This window comes from Trichogramma pretiosum, unplaced genomic scaffold (genome assembly GCF_000599845.2).
Source record: "Trichogramma pretiosum strain Unisexual culture from Peru unplaced genomic scaffold, Tpre_2.0 scaffold60, whole genome shotgun sequence".
Taxonomy (NCBI): Eukaryota; Metazoa; Arthropoda; class Insecta; order Hymenoptera; family Trichogrammatidae; genus Trichogramma; species Trichogramma pretiosum.
Genome location: NW_019640805.1, coordinates 545,941 through 565,363, shown reverse-complemented (window position 1 = coordinate 565,363; position 19,423 = coordinate 545,941). Strand labels below are relative to the sequence as shown.

At 36.1% G+C, this 19,423-nt stretch overlaps 2 protein-coding genes across 2 annotated transcripts; both read right to left on the bottom strand.

Annotated features, from left to right (window-relative positions):
• Positions 1–790: 790 nt before the first annotated feature.
• Positions 791–4,494, bottom strand: LOC106653397 (mitochondrial uncoupling protein 2-like). The gene is made up of 6 exons (XM_014372807.1): positions 4,451–4,494; positions 2,799–3,157; positions 2,578–2,699; positions 2,386–2,495; positions 2,074–2,292; positions 791–1,680 (listed from the first exon to the last, which is right to left on the bottom strand). Exons 2-6 carry the CDS (start codon positions 2,916–2,918, stop codon positions 1,310–1,312), a joined length of 942 nt encoding a protein of 313 aa, XP_014228293.1. The 5' UTR covers positions 2,919–3,157; positions 4,451–4,494; the 3' UTR covers positions 791–1,309.
• Positions 4,495–5,739: 1,245 nt separating this feature from the next.
• On the bottom strand, positions 5,740–9,009 carry LOC106653451 (UDP-glucuronosyltransferase 1-7-like). The gene is made up of 8 exons (XM_014372895.1): positions 8,549–9,009; positions 7,761–7,831; positions 7,590–7,685; positions 7,383–7,525; positions 6,910–7,223; positions 6,547–6,766; positions 6,147–6,366; positions 5,740–6,065 (listed from the first exon to the last, which is right to left on the bottom strand). Exons 1-8 carry the CDS (start codon positions 8,759–8,761, stop codon positions 5,777–5,779), a joined length of 1,566 nt encoding a protein of 521 aa, XP_014228381.1. The 5' UTR covers positions 8,762–9,009; the 3' UTR covers positions 5,740–5,776.
• Positions 9,010–19,423: the final 10,414 nt, after the last annotated feature.

Genomic DNA, 19,423 nt, shown 5'->3' with positions numbered 1-19,423 from the left:
GGTGGGGATCCTTCTCACAACCGCATTATTCGTGACTCACCGCGCGCGCGAGTGGAGGATATCTCGAGTTCGCAGTTTGCACACCTACAGTAAGGCTGCTCACGCAGGTAAAGAGTATATAATGCGGCGCGCGCTCCAAGCATCCAATGAATGGCGCTCCTCGCGACGTTTTGCCAGGCGCGAACGCTCCCAACGCCGTCGCGTTCGTTTGCCGCGGCTATGGTTTCGACCGGTTACTTACCGGCCCGATTCTTCATCTGTTGTATAAGTAGTCAATGAGCGTATCGTCGATCCGCTATTCCTTACAAAAACTACCATATCCACGATGAGTAATTTTGCGTTCATAAATTTTGACTTGAGCTTTTTACCTCATCTTGAAATAATACGTCTGGTACTGATAAATGATAAATATTTCATAAGAAATTTTATTTTAAAAAAGTATGAATTATAATTTAAATTTAAAAAAATATTTTTTGTTTTTACAATTTTATAAAAATATACTCTCTGCTTTTATACATTCATCAGCTTTTTACTTTTACAACGTTCACCAATTTTTGGTATAAGCTCCAAACACTGAATCATAAATAATTTTAAACTCATGTACTGATCAATGAGCTGTTAAAATTGTTATTTTTCATTTTTGGCACTCTGCAGTTTTTCATAATTTTTTGCATTCTTAGAATACGTAACTTTCAGTAAAACGTTCATTTTTTACGAGCGTACCTGACCTATTCGCTTTTCTAGACTTCTCTCTATACATCATGACCTTTTTTAAGTATCGTTCAAAATGTTGAAATATTAAATTTCATCTTGTTATTGAAAATTTAAATTTAAGTATCAACATAACATCATTTCGATCATCATCATTATGTAATGGAACTGCTCTTTCACTCTGAGTATACACTCTTAAATAAACTATGTATTAATGATTACTGGTTAACCTCAGATTTTTCATATAGTTCTTCAAAATATATCGGTGCAAAAAATAACTTATTGATATGCATGTTCTTTTTTTTTATAACAAAACTCATTTTATAACAATATAAAAATAAAATATTTTAATGATTCAATTTTAAATTATCGTATAACTATATAAATGAGTTTCTCGAAAAGAGACAATTTTTTATCGAGTTTTCATACAAAATTCTAAATTAACATTGTACCTAATGTGTGTAATTTTCTAAATACTTTTTCATTGAACAAGTGAAAGATTTTAAGCAACGACTAGTTCGACTAAGCATATTTCTAGATTTCTATAATTTGATTGAAAAATATTATATGAACAAATACTTGGTTTTTAATCTACTGACTAATGTTTTGTGTGTAACTGAATTTGTTCATACGTGAGCCACAGAACAATATTCCAAGATACTAATCTCGTGAAACTAGGTACAAAGCCTTTATAGAAACAAGTTGGCCCTTCATTATGAAGCATACGTAATGCGGTATCTATTCCACTTTTGTATTCTCCCGGTTTACTATTCATGTATCGTGTCTTTACTACGTCAACTGGACTAGCAGTTAACGTAGCACAAAATCCAGCAACTATAGCTGCCGTCAAATGACATGGTACTCCATTAGAAAATATACCGGATTTGAGTAATTCGTCTTTTACAATGTCATAGCAAACGATTTCTGCAACATTTATTATCACGTTGCGCGTCACATTTGGGAAAGTTCCTGAAAAATAAATAAACATTAATATTTAATTTTGAAGTAAACAAATATTCGATGAATCAAAACATAATAACTGTGTGAAAAATGTATGAATAATGATCAAAATATAATACGAACGATATTATTTTTAAATGTATTTATAAAAAAACTATGACTTTCTTATCAATTTAAGACGATTTTACTTTTGCGCAAAAAAACGTTTGGGTGCTAGCCAATGACATTTCAGGTTGATAACACGTAAATGAACGTTATAATTACGTTGTTAATTATGGAATAGCTGTGCCTAGTGTTGGTGAAATTTTTTAATTTATTTGGTATTGAACTTAAGCTGATTCTTTTGATCGACTCGTTGCATCATTCTGCTTTAAAATTTGAATGTAGATAAATATTTTTTACCTCTCCAAAGTCCCTTTACTCCTTCGTGCACTGCAATGTTTTTATATGCCTGAAGCGTTGACGCATATTTCAAGCTGTTTCCCGCTTGCATCCGAACTTTCACAACATCAGTAGGTTGAGCTAACAATACCGCTAAAGCGCCAGTTGTCATACCAGCTAAAATTCGCACACCAGCGCCAATCGGTGCGTCATGTAACGCTTGCTCCTTGTTGGATTTACCTGAAATGGAAAAAAATTCCCCATTCGAATCCATTTATATAAATACGGATAATTGTGAAAACTATGCCGTAGCAATTAAAGAGCTATAAATACCTTGGAAAAAATCAGCATAAATTATTTTCGTTGAATCATACAACCCTAAACGAACACTTGCAAAACACATTTGTCTTTGAAGTCCTGCTGATAGACCTCCGTATAATTTTCTAAAGTATTTTGAATCGTACAATTTCGCAAATTTTTATAATATTTTTATACAGCTTTTAAACTATGCTTGAAATAGGATACCTGAAGCCTTCGTTTTTTACTAATGTTGTTATCGTTTGAATTAATCCAGGTTGTACTGCTTTTACAGCCAACACTGAGCCTTCGGATGATGACATTAAAATAGCACGACTTTCGCCAGAAATCTGATTAAAGTTTCAAAAAGGAATATTTTATTTTAAAAGTGAGATATAATATAATTTAATTATATTTAAGTATCTTTAGGGTTTATAGTTTTTAAATACCTGCATACGAACTTTAGCCGTATCTAGAGGAAAAGTGACGAAGTCGGCAATACACGCTGCCGTGCCAGCCATCAGAAGCTTTGTTCCGATAGAAATTTCTTCACTTTTTTCATCAGCCATTTTTGTTGTAGAAATTGGCTTAGAATCAATGATTTTTATAAATCAGAATAAATTGATTTGATGATTCCTCTAACCTCTGACATTTGAACTATTTTGAAGTGTAAATGTTTTTCATGAAATGAAAAACATCAACTAGGCCTAAATTCTTTGAAATGATGTGGATATAAGGAGTGCAGTTCTGCGATCTGCACTTGGTATTGAAATATTTTTCTGGAAAATCCTGTTAACATACTATAATTCTGAAACGATAGTAAATTTCCATTGTGTTAGATCTTTCGTAATATATCAATCAATTTATAAAATTGATAAGTTTGCAATAATTGTGATTTATGGAAGTACGTAGGCAACACCAAGATCATATGAAAAAGAGAGAGTAGTGGATAGACAAGTTTTACTGCATCGTTCGTTATAAAACTGAATATGCTTACCATGTCTATGATTTAAAATCGGTTTGTGAAATGTAATTTATTTAGAAATTCGTGGTAAAAATCGAATGTAGAAATTTTAAAGGGTTTAATAAAAACTAGTAAAGAACAAATATTGTCTTCTATTGTAAAATATAAAAATAACGTTTTTAAGAATAAAGTGTAAACAAAAACTATGTTTGATTACGGAAATGGATTTAATCGATGCAGCATAAGAAAATGAAACTCTTGAAATAGATTGACTTTGTTCTGAAGAAGTATTTAAACAAAGATCACGGATTTCGATACCTGAGCTATTAACAAAGTTAAATATTGAATGTGACATTTTTATTTGTTTCAAAGTATAGACTTAAACAATCGCAACTTGCGTATCGATAAAGTGCATTGTCATTCGAGAAAAGAATCTGTATACTCAGTTGACCTATTTATTAAACTGGTATAACTCTCAATTTCATAAATTAATTTAAAAAATGCTGAGTAATACCAAAAAAGATCTTGTTACATACAATAAACGCAAATTAGTTATGAGAAATGCTGACGCATATGAATATTTAATAATATTTATAAAAATGTGAGTAACTCACGCTTATCGTCTGTCTGTCTGTCAGTTATCTTGAATACTAAGGGGTGTAATGATAATTTTTAAGAATGTAATTCTTTTAAATGATTAAAGTTATGAAAGTCATCGCTGTCAATAATATTATTGTTTGACTGGATAGTCGCTTGACGTTTTTTTCTATTAAAACGGGAAATAAATAATAAAGGACGAATTCTTTCACCGAAGAAAAAACATTATACTTAACCTAAAGGTTCTATTCATAATAGATAAATTTTTTCCTTGCATTTCAAAAGTAAAATGCTTGGAATTTTTGAAGTCATAAGTTGAACAAACTACTCGTAACAATTTTACATAGATATAATATAGTTCGAGCTTTTATTCTGTATATGCAGTACTATTTATCGATTTGAATGACAACGTTGAAATTTCTTACTATAAATATTTTTATGATTAGATCGATAGATTTCGGACAAAATAAACCCCGATTGTTGATCTTAAGATCTTAATATCGATTACATTGAGAAAAAGCTTAAATATATTTGACTCACCAAGTTTACTTCGGAGAGACTACACTACGACTGGTACAGAATTGATTCTGCTGGTATTATTTATACCGTCTGTAGACAGTCAATATGTTCATACGTAACGTGACATAAGCAGAATACTAATTGAACTGATAGAAGGGGAAAAGCTCAAAGAAATTGGTGCAAGATGTGTTGTTAAAACTTGAATCTTTTACAAGCTTTTTTCAGAAAAAGAATCGACTGATCATTGAAAGATTATACGTTCCTTTGAAAGAGGCGTAATCATCATCTGTTCCCGATGTCGATCGATTTATAGATACATTTTTCCCTTTTATTTTTGATTTATATTGTTATTCGACAAAAGTTTTCATTCAAAATTTTTTTGAATGGTTCAAATTAATATTCTGATCATTAACGTTTTCGTATTAGAATTTTTTTTCGAAATAGTCTCGAGATAAAACAGTTATTTTAAAATAATAAATTCATAACTTAAATCCTTTTAAATAATAGAGTGTGAATTTATATTTTTAAATGAATGAAAATTAATTTACATTATTTAGTTTGAACGTGTTAAAGATAAATTTAGAAATTTTCGATTCGAGACTTAAAAATTTTCTATCAATCAAGTGATGAAAAAAATATTCTTATATCACTTTGAAAAAATTAGTATTAATTGAATATTCGAAAAATTTCTTATTGACACAATATTTTGGAAAAAAATTTGCCTTAAAACATACATTCTTCTTTGCTTATGTACGACAAAATAACACTGGTTATCCACTGATAAAATAAACTGCATTATTGCCGTCTGATGGTACAAGTATTTATTCAATTTTTCATCGTACCGACCGTCAAAATTTAATAAAAAATACCTTTTGTTTTAGGTTGTTGGTTAATATTCCAAGATAATATTTTAGATGATATATAAACAATCTATAGACAAACAAAAATACTCGAATGAATTTGAAAAAATTATTAGAGAAAAGATTTTCAAATGCAGAGGGTATTAATTCATTAGAAATAATTAACAACTTATTTTCGTCATTTAATTTTTGAGAATTTTTGAGAAAAGAAAATAATTGTGTAGTACACAATGAACATTCTTATTTTCATGTTTAAAATTTATATTTATTACATTTAAAAAAAATTCTTTAGAGGCATTTAAATATAAAAGTTTAATGTTATATGTCTTTCGAAAATTATTGAGGTAAATTAATTTATTTTACTTATAATTACTACGATGGGATGTTTAAATAAAAATGTTATACCACATATTGAATTTCTTCTTGTTCTTTAATATTCACAATCGGCACGTATTGAATTGAATGATAATGAAATTTTGATTTATTGTCAATCATGTTTCTTTTTTTTTATTATAACATCATTTCCAATGTGCAATAATGATCGAAAAATGTAAACCAATATCCATACTAATAAACTTATTCCAAAAAGGACAATAGAAAAAATGAAACAATAAGTTGCTAAGTATTCGATGTTGGATATGTCATGGCCGTGATAGCGAAGATGATTTGATGGTGAAAACTTAAGAATATGTTCAATATTCCATACTGCCTTATGTAAGGGATTTATGATTTCATCTTTGAGAATATTCCCCATCTTCTGAATGTTACGAGAATATCTAAAAAACAAAAATAACAATAACAACAAACTTTGGATTTAGACAGCAGAATTTTTAAAAAAAAATGGTTGTTTTTTATACTTAGGGTCATATATCAACTTTTCCACAGCGACTTTAATAGAGTGACTTGTCATTGTGTCTACGTGTAAAATTAGACCTATTTCTGCATCAACGATTTTTCGTCCATTAAAATTCTGATCGCCGAAAAAAGGTAGGGCCAATAAAGGGACTCCATAATGAACAGCCTCTTGCATCGATTGCAATCCACCTTGCATGATATACGCTTTGACATTTGGATGAGCTAAAAAATAATATGAAAATGAAGTTGCTTCATGAAATACTTAATTTGTGCGTTCAGATTTTTAAATTCAAATTTTTTCATTTTCAGAGTATTTGATTTATTTAACAGCATACGTGCTATTTTACAGCGCCAACACCATAGTTATAAAATCGTTAACCCTAAAGGCTAATAAATTTATACCTAGAATTGCTTGCTGAGGAGCCCATTCCACAAGCTTGATGTTGTCTGCTTGAGCAGACACATGTCCGTCGTGTTTCCACAGAACTCTTTGCTTCAACGAACCAAAAGCATCGGATAGAGCCTTTAAAGCAAGAGGCGGTAGCTGTCGACTTTGTAAATTCGAACCCAAAGAGAAGTAAACAGCACCATCAGTTGCGTTGTTTAAAAATTCTTGAATGTCCTAAAAATTAATATTACATTTCATTAAGCCTTGATCAAATTAATGCAAAGAATTATTATACATTTTTAAAATCAAACTTTCATAACTGATGCGGTACAAGAGACAAAACACAAATGTGCATTCATAAATCAATATAAACTTACTTTAGGTAGTTTTCCTGGATTGCCTGTGATTTGCAGACTGTGAACTTCAATAACATTGGGCAATAATGGTTTTGGATAACCAAATACATGATTATTTCCAAGAATGACAAGGCTAAAGTTACGATCAATAGAGAAACAGGAAACTCCAGGAGAAAATCTTGCAGCTATGCTCTGAGCCTCCGGTAGATGGAAATAATTGTAGTAGATCCTTGTATATGTAGTATAAAGATAGTTCCAAACTCTTTCCTTGAAATCCATTCTACCGGCGAAAGCATAAGCCATATCCGGATTAAGAAACGGATCATCCGGATTTCCTAAAGTTAAAGTAAAAATTCGCGAATAATTTTTTTCCTGAGTCTATTTCAGAATAATATTTCATGTTAATCTTTATAACTTCATCGCTTTTTCTAGCAGTAGTGAAGATACACAATCGCAAAGTAAAATAGAAACTTGTATGAGGTAAAGTTACTTGCCAACAGAATCCATGGCGTAGGGCAAATTTCCTACACTCAAAAATCCAATCAGAACGGGGTAATTATAATGTTGTACCAAGCTATAGTAACACTGGAACCATAACTGTTCAATTACGATAGCATCAAAAGTTTCGTTGCGAGCGCTAAAAAAAAATTTATAAAATGCCCAGTAATAGAATTTATTATTATATGATTACTTTTCATTACATGAGTTCAGCAATAGGATCGCTAAATAACTGTTTTTCACAAAGCTTATTGGACTGCTTCATACTTTTCCGTAATATTTCGTAAGCACTCATATGTCTGCAAAGAAAATATTTTCAATATTCATTAAGGAGATAGTTAACTTTGATAACACAATTGGGTGAAATGTCACACCTTAACTTTGTGCAATCTTCTTTTTGATAGGTGAAGGACAAATCAATATCTGTATAGTTTTCCATTGGTTTCTGTAAAAAGTTATAATTATTGGTATCATCCATTATGAATTATTTTATTCAAATCAAATATCTTTTCAAAAATGTGCCAAAGATTACATGTACGTGTAATTCGAAATTTTGTCATTAGAAGTAAAAGCCAAGCAGCTCGCTAGCATATTAGGTAAGAGCAATGTTGGCGCGAGTAAATTGGTGTTGAACTAAGTTTGCGTAACTCTTTGCTCAAGTTTAACGAGGAGTTGCACGAGGGAGAAAAGAGTCACATATGACGAAAGTAGTCGAAGAAAATCGTGAAATACATAAAACTTGAAAATAAGAATTACATGATGAGCTTAAATTGCTCTATAAGAACGGCACCACTGCTAAGCTTCCTAGCATGCATGCGTTTCAACATTTGAATTAGTTTTAACGAAAAATAAAATAGAAACGTGGAAAGTCACAAAAAACCTTCGACTCTTATTCCCCCCTTCGAAAAGTACAAGCAAAATCACGAGCCCAAAATATTTAACCTTCGACTTTTTTGGATTTAGTATTAATAATTTTTCATTGTAATTTTTTTTATCGTATACGATCCATAAATGATTTATGAGCTTGCGAAAACACTTGACTAGTGAGCAAACAAAAGTTGGTCGAATATCTGAGCGCTATCATGGAGTCAAAGAGCCAGAGAATATGAAGGGTACTCGTTGTGTATCTAGCTAGAATACTGTGAACTGAAAATTGTCATACCTTAAGCGGAATGGGTGAAATAACAGTCACTTTATGTCCTCTTTGAGCCAGAGCCTTCATCAAAGCTTGAAATGGTTGTTGATGACTATAACTCGTGCTAGGGCAAATTCCCAAAATATTAAAGGCTTCAGCGCCTGGCCGACGATCTAACGAAAGCATCAGCAGCAGCATTAACCCTGCCAAGCATAGCCGCTTCGACGTATAACTGAGCATTACGATTGAAATCAAGTGCAACGATCCGTGTTGCGATCCAGACGAATATCTAAGAACTTTTTTATACTCTCTACTTTATTAGAATTTTGTTTTTCTTTAAGTTTGGCTAAACTCTTTTATCTTTCTTGGTTACTCCACCGGACTCTCTTTCAAAACTCTAAGACATAAGTCAAAACAGCTTGATATTTGCACCGAGAAAAACAATGTGACAGCCGCGAACTTGCAGCGAGAATTTTTGAACTTGTTGATTTCAAGAGGCCACAAACACTTCTGATATCCACTCGCGGAAGTCAAGACTGCTGAACGCGAATTAATTAATCGAGTAAATCATAAAGACTTTTTAGTATGAGGGAAAGATATTCATAAAATAGCATAGATCCAAGATACATACATTTCTAAAATAGCCTTTTTACAATTCTCAATGTCACGGTCTCAAAAGACCGCCTTTCATACATTTTACTATACATAATCGTATCACAGTGTTCATTATCAAGCCAATAAAGTAGATAAATGTTTGAAATTTTTCGGATATCCATTAAGCTTTGGAATTTATGTTATACAGTTTACTTTGTTTGAAATATCTTCCATTTGTTTTTTCAGCGATATAAAGGAAGAAAGTGTTGATAAAGTTGAACAATTATTGTGCATTGCAGTAAGTTCAGAAAGCAATGGGAGCGAAAGCGAGAGCAAAGGCTTCTCACTTTGTACAAGTCATCTTTTTATGGAGGCTTGTTGTTTCTTTCCTCATTACTCTTTGATCAGTTGAAGTTTGACCGTGCTTTCAAGCTGCTTCAGCCAGTATAAGTTACGTCTCAAGTATAGAGAGAAAGTTTTCTTCTTGCGAGGAAGGAAAATGGTTAACGGATATCCTTTTGCAGCCGGAGTCAGCGCGTGCCCTGCCACGTTGAAATTTCGATTTAGTTTTGGTGGTAAATGAAAGAGGCGAGTATAGAGCGAAAGCGAGACTCGGGCAACTGTGGTTGCCGCGTGGTAAGTTCGATTCAATCGAAACAATTTAACTCAATGTGTATAACTCTCCTGCTCCTCGCGCGCCCGGTCCGCCAGAGCTACACCCCCCTCAAGTCCTTGTTCTCTATTCCTTGTACTGCCACAGACGTATATACGTCTGACTGTATGTGTGCGTTCATCTCTTGTGCCCGTCTTTTTTCTTTCTTATCTCTTACGAAGCCTAAAGCTTCTGTGAAAGGCGTTGTTATTTCGTTGTGCGCTATCGGTGCTAGAAAACTTGCAGACTGCACTTACTGTCTCGTTGTAACTACAATTATTGGATTGTAAAAGAAACGTGAAAAACGCGTATTGACTAATATCTTATTAAATGTTTTTCATGATATATTACTTACTAAAAAGCTCGAAATGTTTTTTTAGACATTTTTTTGTATTATTATATGTAAAAATCGACTTTTCGGAATTTTCACTCAAACTTTCTTTCAACATACGTATGTTTTGGCTCGCATTGACGCATTAAAAAAGTTTAATAATTTAACGTCGTATAAATAACTTGATAAATTGTTTTTCATTCTTAGAATACACTGAGTGACAAATATCTTACCTGCTCAGTTTATAACGAGCTATCAAACTGTTTGAAAGATCACGCTACGTTGTGACAGGTCACGCCAGGGTCTTCTGGTAATTTGTGATTTTTTCCGTCTAGCAATGCAAACTTCCTTGCAAATGGAAAAAAATATATGTTCAATAACTCAACGTACTAGTATAGAATGATCCCAATCAATTTTTAATATTCTGTTGTGCACGCTTACGGAAGCCATATGTGGTAATAAATAGAAACCGAAAAAAAAGGTTTCATCGGAACGAATAACAATATCAAGTTATAAATCGTCCGAGTCTCTAACACCGTTTTGAAAGTGTTAATGTAAAAATCTGTCACATATTATGCAGACGAGATTATATGACAGGCTGTATATTCAGCTGACAGTGAAAAAGTGATTTATGTAGGGACTTTAGGCGCAGACTGAAATGTACGTAGCTAGAAATGGTGTGTTGCACACAAACTTGTGCAGTATAATATTAATGAAGTACAAATATTAACTACAGTTTAATTGAGCCAGTAACGTAACTTTAACGTCGCTCGCATACGTCTGCAAGCGCGCGGAGCACATAGCTATATTTATAAACAAGTAGTAATACTCTGCGTGTCGAGTTGGATTTTAATGCAACAACGCGTCTGGATCTCAACAAGGAGCATGAGCAACTCTACGTAATAATATGATGGGTATGAATGTGCTTGTGCATGCGTACGCGGGTGTTTGCATGCGACGAGCGAGCCAATAAAGGCGAGCACTAAGCGTATGGAGCACAACACAGAGCATGTCGCGTCATCTCCTTCGTCGTCGTCGTCGTCGTCGTCGTCGTCGTCGTCGTCGTCGTCGTTATCGTCCGAGCGCGTACAATTCCGTTTTAGACATTGTTATTCAAGGCGCAGTGCCCCATTGCTGTTGCCGTAGCTCAGCATACATGCAAATGCATCCGGTTAACCTGTAACATTATGAGTGCGCAGCAGCAACAGCAAGCATCTTGTACCCTCCGCCGCGCTCATCGCTACCTTTCGTACAACCTTAACTCACTCTCGCCCTCTTCCTCTCCCTCGCTTCCTTTAACTCAAACTTACACGCGTTAAAGACCAAACTTAGCTCCATACCGAATTGCCTCTTCTTAATCACACGTCGTAGTTTTCTTACCACCCGTGTCTCGTGTGCTACTATATTCACATACTTCACTCACATATGAGCTAAAGAGCCACAGTCCCGCACTCGAGTTCGTTATGCATACGAGTGTCAGTACACGTAAAACTAGATGGTCGCATGGAAGTCATGTTTAAGTACATTTACTTTTGCTTTTTCTTTGTCATCTTCTTCCTCAGTTTTTCCAGAGACAGTGAACTTTTTCGCGAGGTTTATGCAACCGTCGGCCATTGGATCATTTTCTCATAAAACCAGCGTTTACCGAGCTTCTAGATGAGAGTAAATATAACTACTCTCTCTCTCTCTTTCTCTCTTTCCTCTAGCCCCCTTTCCTTTGCCTTTTTATCCTACTTCTTTCACTTTTTTTACGCTCCAGTGTCTCTCGCAAGGGAGTTATTTTCAAGAAATTTATTTTTCGTTGAGAATTGCACATTGCCTGGTTACAACTGAGCTTAATGCAATATACCTTGAAGCTTACTTTGTTCACTTCCTACGTTTAATGCTGAAACAGACCACTTTTCTCGCTTTAAAAAATATTATCATCTTCACATATCTGCAAAACTAATTAGCTTTCAAACATATGTTAACATTATTCAGGAATATAATTTTTAATAATAATTATGAGACATGTTTTTTCAAGCTCTAGAGTAATCAAGAGGGAATAGTGACGGACAACTTTTCACGTGAGAAAAACCAACTAATAAAGCCCTCTTTTATTATAAAATTCATATCACAGAGTTTTAAGATGTTGAATAAGCCTAACTCAAATTTTTAACGATCATGCCTGTAAAAATATAATTTATATTTTGACACAGTAAATACATTCACAGCTGTTTAAGCACTTTTGTTTTAATTGCTATGTAGTTGCTTCGCTGCCAAGTTATTCATAGCGAGAAAACTGAATATAACGGAGACATAAAGAAACGATTTGTGAAAATCGCAGGTTTGGTTGAATAAGTGCACAAATTACTTTTCGGCATTGGTCTGACAATCACGAAGGTTTAGGAAGTAAATGCACGAAAGAAAATTAAAAAATTTTTTCAGTTGCTACAATATAAATATTTTTCATAAATTTACACAAATAATATATATTTGAGCGTGTTAAAGTAAAAGAAAAATCAAAAGTCATTTATATTCTTTGATTTAAATGGTTAGAAACAGCGACAGAAAATGTAAATAAATCTCTACTTTGAGAGCTGTCCTACCAATTCGGATCAAGAAAAATAAGTAGCGATACAACTAAAACGGAAATATCGTTATAGGCATTATAAGCGAAACATTTTTGTCTTCTCTCGACTCTCGAAGCAGAGAAAAGGTACGTATGCTCGAAGGTGCACGATGGGTAAAACTCCTTGGCGCCCTGCTGCAGCTGCTTATACACATTTATCGTAGCTCGGTCTTGTATGGGAGCTTAGATCCACACAGAGGCGTACTACGCGAGTGTGCACGCATGAAGCTAAGACGTCTGCCAGGACGTATATCCCGATTAAGGTGATAGAACGACAAGGACGATGTCTTAGCGCGTTCGTGCCTGCTTTCATACAAATAGCTATCACATACTGTGGGCTCCTCTTCGCACTGCGACACGTACGTATTACAGCGTACGTAGCGACACATGGCTAGAGAGAGAGAGCGAGCAAGCGCTTGCGAAACGATATCATCATTGCTTCTGCAGTGCGAGAGATTCTTTCTCTCTCTTTCAGCTCTTCTCGTGCCGGCGCTTTTTTTCTCCTTTTCGTAAGCTTTCCCTTTGCAGATACGTTTTTATTCGCTTCTCTCTCAATTGCAATTTCCATTCTCAAAGGTACTTGTTTTTCTTTACGCTCAATACTGCGCGACGTCGTTGCCGTTATGATATCTTTTCTCATATGGCAACTTTCATTATACGCGAGCGGCTTCGTTAGGTCACGCACTCACTTATCATTATATACGATTGAAGACGCCGCATATTGCACGTGCTATATCCAACCCGCGTCATACACGTCTTGTTTTCCAATGGGCTCGTATCTCATTTCGAAACATGGCCATACGCAAAACAAGAAAGAAAAAAAGCTCCAGTCGTCGGGAAATGCGCGAGGCTGACCTTTGTGATGAAGCTGCGCGAACGCGCGAGTAACGAGCTATAATGAGAGAGTGGCCTTCATTCTTTCGGAACTTTGCTCCAAGTTGTTGCCTCTGCAGCGTCTTTTTTTCTTATTTGAGGCGCGTAATGCCAAAGCCTATGCGCGATGTCGTTGTTCATTACGCAAATGGCAGCTGCTTTGCGAGCAGCACAAGATCATCTTTATTCTCGAACCTTGGAGCCACGGAGAATGAGCATGATTGTCGTGAAACTCGGATTAGGCTCTTTTCGTAATTGCTCATGCACGCCTAAGAGATGGAGCTATGAAAAAAGTTAGTCCACTGAAAAAAGATTGAAATATAAACATTCTTTCCAACAGACAACGAAAAAAAACAATGCAGTCAGTCATCAATTATTATTTATGTCATCAAAAAAGCTTTTTACGCAAGACCAAGCATCGTACATGTTTTTTATGTCACAGCTATGTTATGAAGTAAGTATGCAACAACGCGAGATAACATTTACATCTTTTATAAAATTATAGATGAATGAATCAATTGAGAGAAAAAAAATGAGAAGATATACTATAGCGAGCCCCCAGAATGATATGTGAAAAAAACGCCTCAAGTAGACTCTAGTTCAAAACGCCTGCAGAAAATGTAATTTCATTCTTTGTGGCATTGGAAAATATCATTTTCTTTTATATTTAACTACTAGACGTTAGGAATAAAGTATGATTATTCATAACAAACGCAAACTAATAGAATGACAAATAGAAAATTTCTGACCTTGAAAATGAATTTGTGAATCGCAACTTGAGCGATTCGCCCATTTGTCAGTGGAATTTTCATCGATTAAGCTCCTGTACGAAACAGTCGCATCTGTCAGTTTTTAGAGGACGACGCAATACATCATAACGAACGAGAGAGCGAGATAAAATGAGAAAAAGTGTAAAGAGAAAGCGATGCAAGTAGCGACGTATACGTAGGTAGGTGCCTGCAGATATTATATATGAGTTCGCGACGATTGTAAGTGGCTAGACCATCTATCTTGCAAAGCTCATACAAACGTCCCGGGCGTTAAAGCACAAGCCGATATATAGCTCAACTATGATACGTGGGGGGAGGAGGCACCCCCCACTACCAGTGCAAAGACATTTCACAATTCGTCTCATAATATTTCTCGAGCAAATATTTGCTAATAAATATTAGAATTTACAAGCTTATTGTTCTTACAAATCAAACGTGAAAATATCAACAAGGCATCAGCCGATGTATTCCTCAAGTACATAGAATCAATTTACAAGAACAAGTACCAATCCCTTTTCGTTTCAGCTCGATCGGGTTAGATAATCGAACTCAAATGAAATGCAAACGATGCGAAATCAATCTGCAGGCTTTAATATAAACGTATACATAAAGATCCACATGCGCGATCGGCGATCGTGAAAGCCAGTTAATCCGACACGTATTACATGTACATAACTGTTCAATTTGCCATCATGATATTACACTTGTGATAGCGTTCAATAATCAAGTTTCAAGTTGAAAACTATAGCGATGAAATTTATTTTATCCCACGTATATTGATACGCCATTGTATATCGTATGTGTGCAAAGCTTCATTAAATATTTTTCTTTTTTATCGTAACATTATCATTGCAGAGATAGCATCTGTTCATTAGTGCGACTCGTTATGCACTGCCTCGCATTTTAAAAAATATCGTAGAAATAATAAAATCGATAATTCCGAAGCACGATGATTGAACTCGACGATCCAGCATAAGCTTGTGAATTTTTTAGCTCACTTTACGGCATAAGCTCACGAAAATTTTGAGATTTTATGCCGCGATTTCTAGGATCGGATCGTCATTGATTTCTATCGTGGGCTTTTACTCTTTTTCGCTTTATCTTTTTTCTTCCCTCTCTCACTCTCTCTGTCTCTCTCTCTCTCTCTCGCTCCGTGGTCCGATTGTTTCAAATGCTCTCGGGCTAGCTCATTTATTCTCATCTCTTTCGCTTGGCTTTAACCACGATTCGTAAAAGCGCGTACGGGAGGGAGATACGAGAGCGAAGAAGAGAGAACTCACTTCAGCTAGCGGCTCTCCTATAGATAGATGTATGCTTATATATATAGCCAGGTATATAACTGGGCAAGTCGTTTTCATTGGAATCGAGCTCGAGCCCCAAGAGCAACAGCGTAGCGCGATCGGACTCAGGGCTGTAAGCTTTCGTTCATTCTCGCTCACGAATCGACCTGTATTTACTCAGGATTCCAACCATTTCACGCTGTCGTGGTAACGAACAAAAGCCTCGCGCGCACCAGCGAGCTCCCCTCGAAAATTAAAGCCTCGCCATGCTCGCGTGTCTCTCTTTCTCGTTCGTAGCTTCCTACTGTACTATTCCTTTCGCACTCGCTGCTACTTGCTACCCGCTACCCGCTTTTCGCTCGTTACAACGCACAGCGTCCGAGAATCCGAGTATTGCGGCCCGCTGCAGCGGCGGATTTCGATTCGCTATTTTCGATCTTGTTGAGAGGGAAAGCGAGCGTCGGAGAACCAGCACCTGCAGCGAGCCTGGTCGCTCATTCCGATTACTGTTTGCTTCAATTTCATCGATGTTATTTGAATAACTGCTTCCGTTTGCGCACTGTCTCTTCATATATTCAGTCGAGAAACTTATACCCGACCGTGCAGTCTCTTACTTTTGTTGCCTTCCTGTTTGCACATTTTTTTGCTTCCATTTCAGTGTTATGCGCAGAGTGTGTCTATATACGTGTGAGTCCTCTACGATGCTGCTCTATTCTCCGTTTGTCTTGATCATACCCGAGACACCTATAGGTGCTCGCGATAGCCAACTGTCCTTCCCTAGCCGTTAAAGATTCCAGTTTACTTTAAGAATTAAGGTAGCTTACTCAACAAAATCAAGCATTGACTACTAATGGTGCAAGCTTCTTAACTCGAAAAAAAAGTGCCATAAATGCGTAAGGAACATGAAGTTACCAAACATTCATTTGGAAGCTTTTCCATTTTTAGCTTGATATCAGAATTTTTGAATGATTATTAGATCAATTGTTGCAATATAAATAGATAACGCAATAGCGCATGCATGCGGTATAGCTCGTTATATTTGACTCTTTTTTTGAAGAGCTTTTATAAAAAACGTTAAGAAAAAATACGAGAATAACGTGCACTTTTATTCCATCCCTTTTTCTCAAACCAGTATATTAATACATAATGTGTATTCCTGCACGATCTTGATATTCAACTTTACATCTTTGTACCAGATACTTTATTTTATTCATTTTTTTTTTCTCATAGACTGTGAATATGTAAATAGTTTTTGAGCACGTTTATTCGTGTTTCGAAATAAATTTGCGTTACTTTTTCAGAAAATCGAAATTTGTATACGATGTTGGCGTTGCAATCAGGGTGGGTATAGTGCGAGGTAAGACAAGCTGCAAAGTAAGAAAAGCTCTGCTTGCGCGAGCTGACGAATAATGGCGCAAGAAAAATTTGACCTATATTTCGTAGAGCACATAAGCATCGGTGGCTGTAGCGCGCGCGGCATCATCGTATCATGGTTTGCAGCTTGCGCATCTACGGCAAGAGCTGCAAGTTCCCACAGGATTGGGAGTTGGCTTGCGTTCGGTGCGATCTTCTTACCGCTCGCGTATACACCGTAAGATACATCGGGAGAAATGCAGCACGGCTCACCTATACATGCAGCTGACTTTGGCTGCTGCTGCTGCCGCCGTTGCTGCGTGCTGCCGCTGTGTTCCTTGCTTTATGCTCTACATATCTATGTATGTATGCACGTACGTGTGAGAGTACGTAGCGATGGTGTGTATATATACACGGAGAGCCGAGAGCAGCTAGCTCCCCCGAAACGCCGCAGCTCTACTTAATATTACAGAGTATTACCCCCTGCATCGAGGCCTAGACAGCGCCAGCTGCGAAATCATATATTCGCGAGCTAGCTTCGAGTTACTTTAGCCTGCGGCCCATAATGGCTACGTAATACAGTCGTTTCCCTCCAAAAATACATTGATACACCCGCGTATATTATATGGCGAGTTTATTATGCAAACGTTGCTGGACTATGCGTTAACAAACGCAAAATGTACCAGGCTACCTTTAAACAAACCACCTAAGAATTGCTTTTCACTCGCTATGTTTATACGAAATTCGGATCACGCGTAAATTTTTGCATCCACGCAGTGAGAGAGAGACGTAGATGGATAGAGATATGTATACATATAGCATAGACGCTATAAATGTACGATGTGGATAGTTGGAGCACGTAATTTTGAAGCGACTGTTCGAAGGATCGGCATAGATCCGAGAAAATTTCATCTCATACCCAGTAGCGTGTGCGCACGCTGATCGTCAATTCGGATATGCGCTCTGCGTAGGCAACGTCGTTTGATGATGTATGCATTCGTCTGCGTGCTTTCCACTAGCTATATCATCACGTATAGATGCAGCTCCAACAACCTGTGATCTACGCTTCGCTCAAATTGTTTATGTTTTCTGCGGTATAACGTTGTTAAGCATTTTTTCATGTCAATTTGTTTATTTATTTATTTATCTATTTTGACCGCTTGTACAATCTCAAAAATATGAATTTTCGAAGACAGGTACTCATCAATCGTATATTTTTCTTCTTTATTATCATAAATCAATTGAGCAAACGATCGCCCGCCTCGACTAATTAATGTATAGTGATTAAGACTGTAGGTAAATGGTCTGAATGTTTGATGAGGAGATTTTTCATTGATTTTGTTTGTCAAGGGCTCAGTAGTCGTGAGTTAGTACCGAGACATCTTCTTACGCGCAAAAGGGAGAAAAAGGAGTCCAGCTAACTTATAAAAAATTAAAGATTAGCAAAGGCGAGTCTGCCTCCAGAGGTTCCAAATAACGTGAAACACGAACACAGAACCTTCGCGACCCTCTTTTTCACTTTGGCGAAGTGCGCGCAGCTATCGAGATCGGGTGGATTCCTCTTCAGTCGACTTTCGATTCTAGGCTTTATTTATAATGTATGTATATGCGCGTCTATATACACGCAAGGCACACATACGTATACAAAGTCTCATGTACGTGCATAGACATTCTTAGGCCGAACGTGCGAGTTATACGTGTTCGCATGTAGACGTGTCGGTCGTACGACTCAGCTTGTCGCTCGAACTATACATCGACTCTTCTCGCTACCTTTTTTATACGTGCTCGTTGCTTTTCTCTCACTCACTCGCTCGATCCTTCAGAAAAACGTTTTACTAGTGAGCAAAAGCTACCTACACATACGAACGTCTATATTTTAAAAACATGTTTCAAAGTCGGTATTTTCGAATGGCTCAAGAAGAGACTGCCGCGACGATTGAGCCGACTAGTTTTGTGCCTCTGCAGAGAAAAGGTCAACATCGTCCGAGTAATGTTAGCTGCGAGCTTGTAGAAATCTCACTCGCAACTCACAATTTGTCCAAAGTCCGTGCGAGCCAGCGAGGAAGCTGTTGCACGTACGAAGCTAGCTTCTGGCCTCCATACGTGGGATGCACGTTGCTCGTGAATATTAATTTTTAATATTTGTGCTCTTACTTTGCGCAGTCTCTCTCTCTCTCTCACTCTCTTCTCGATAATATACCGAACGCATACACATACGTTTGCTGCTTAATGTTTACTAAACCTCTGAATTATGTAGAGTACGTTTTGGACGAGCTCGTGCATATATGTACACTGGCAATATGCACTTTAAGCATCCCACGGATTCTCATGAAAGCATTTATTTTGCTAAAACTTACAAGTAATGTTCTGTAACAATAGGTAATACATGCCATTTAAATTAAATGTTCGATGCTTACGGTTAATAAAAATACATTTAA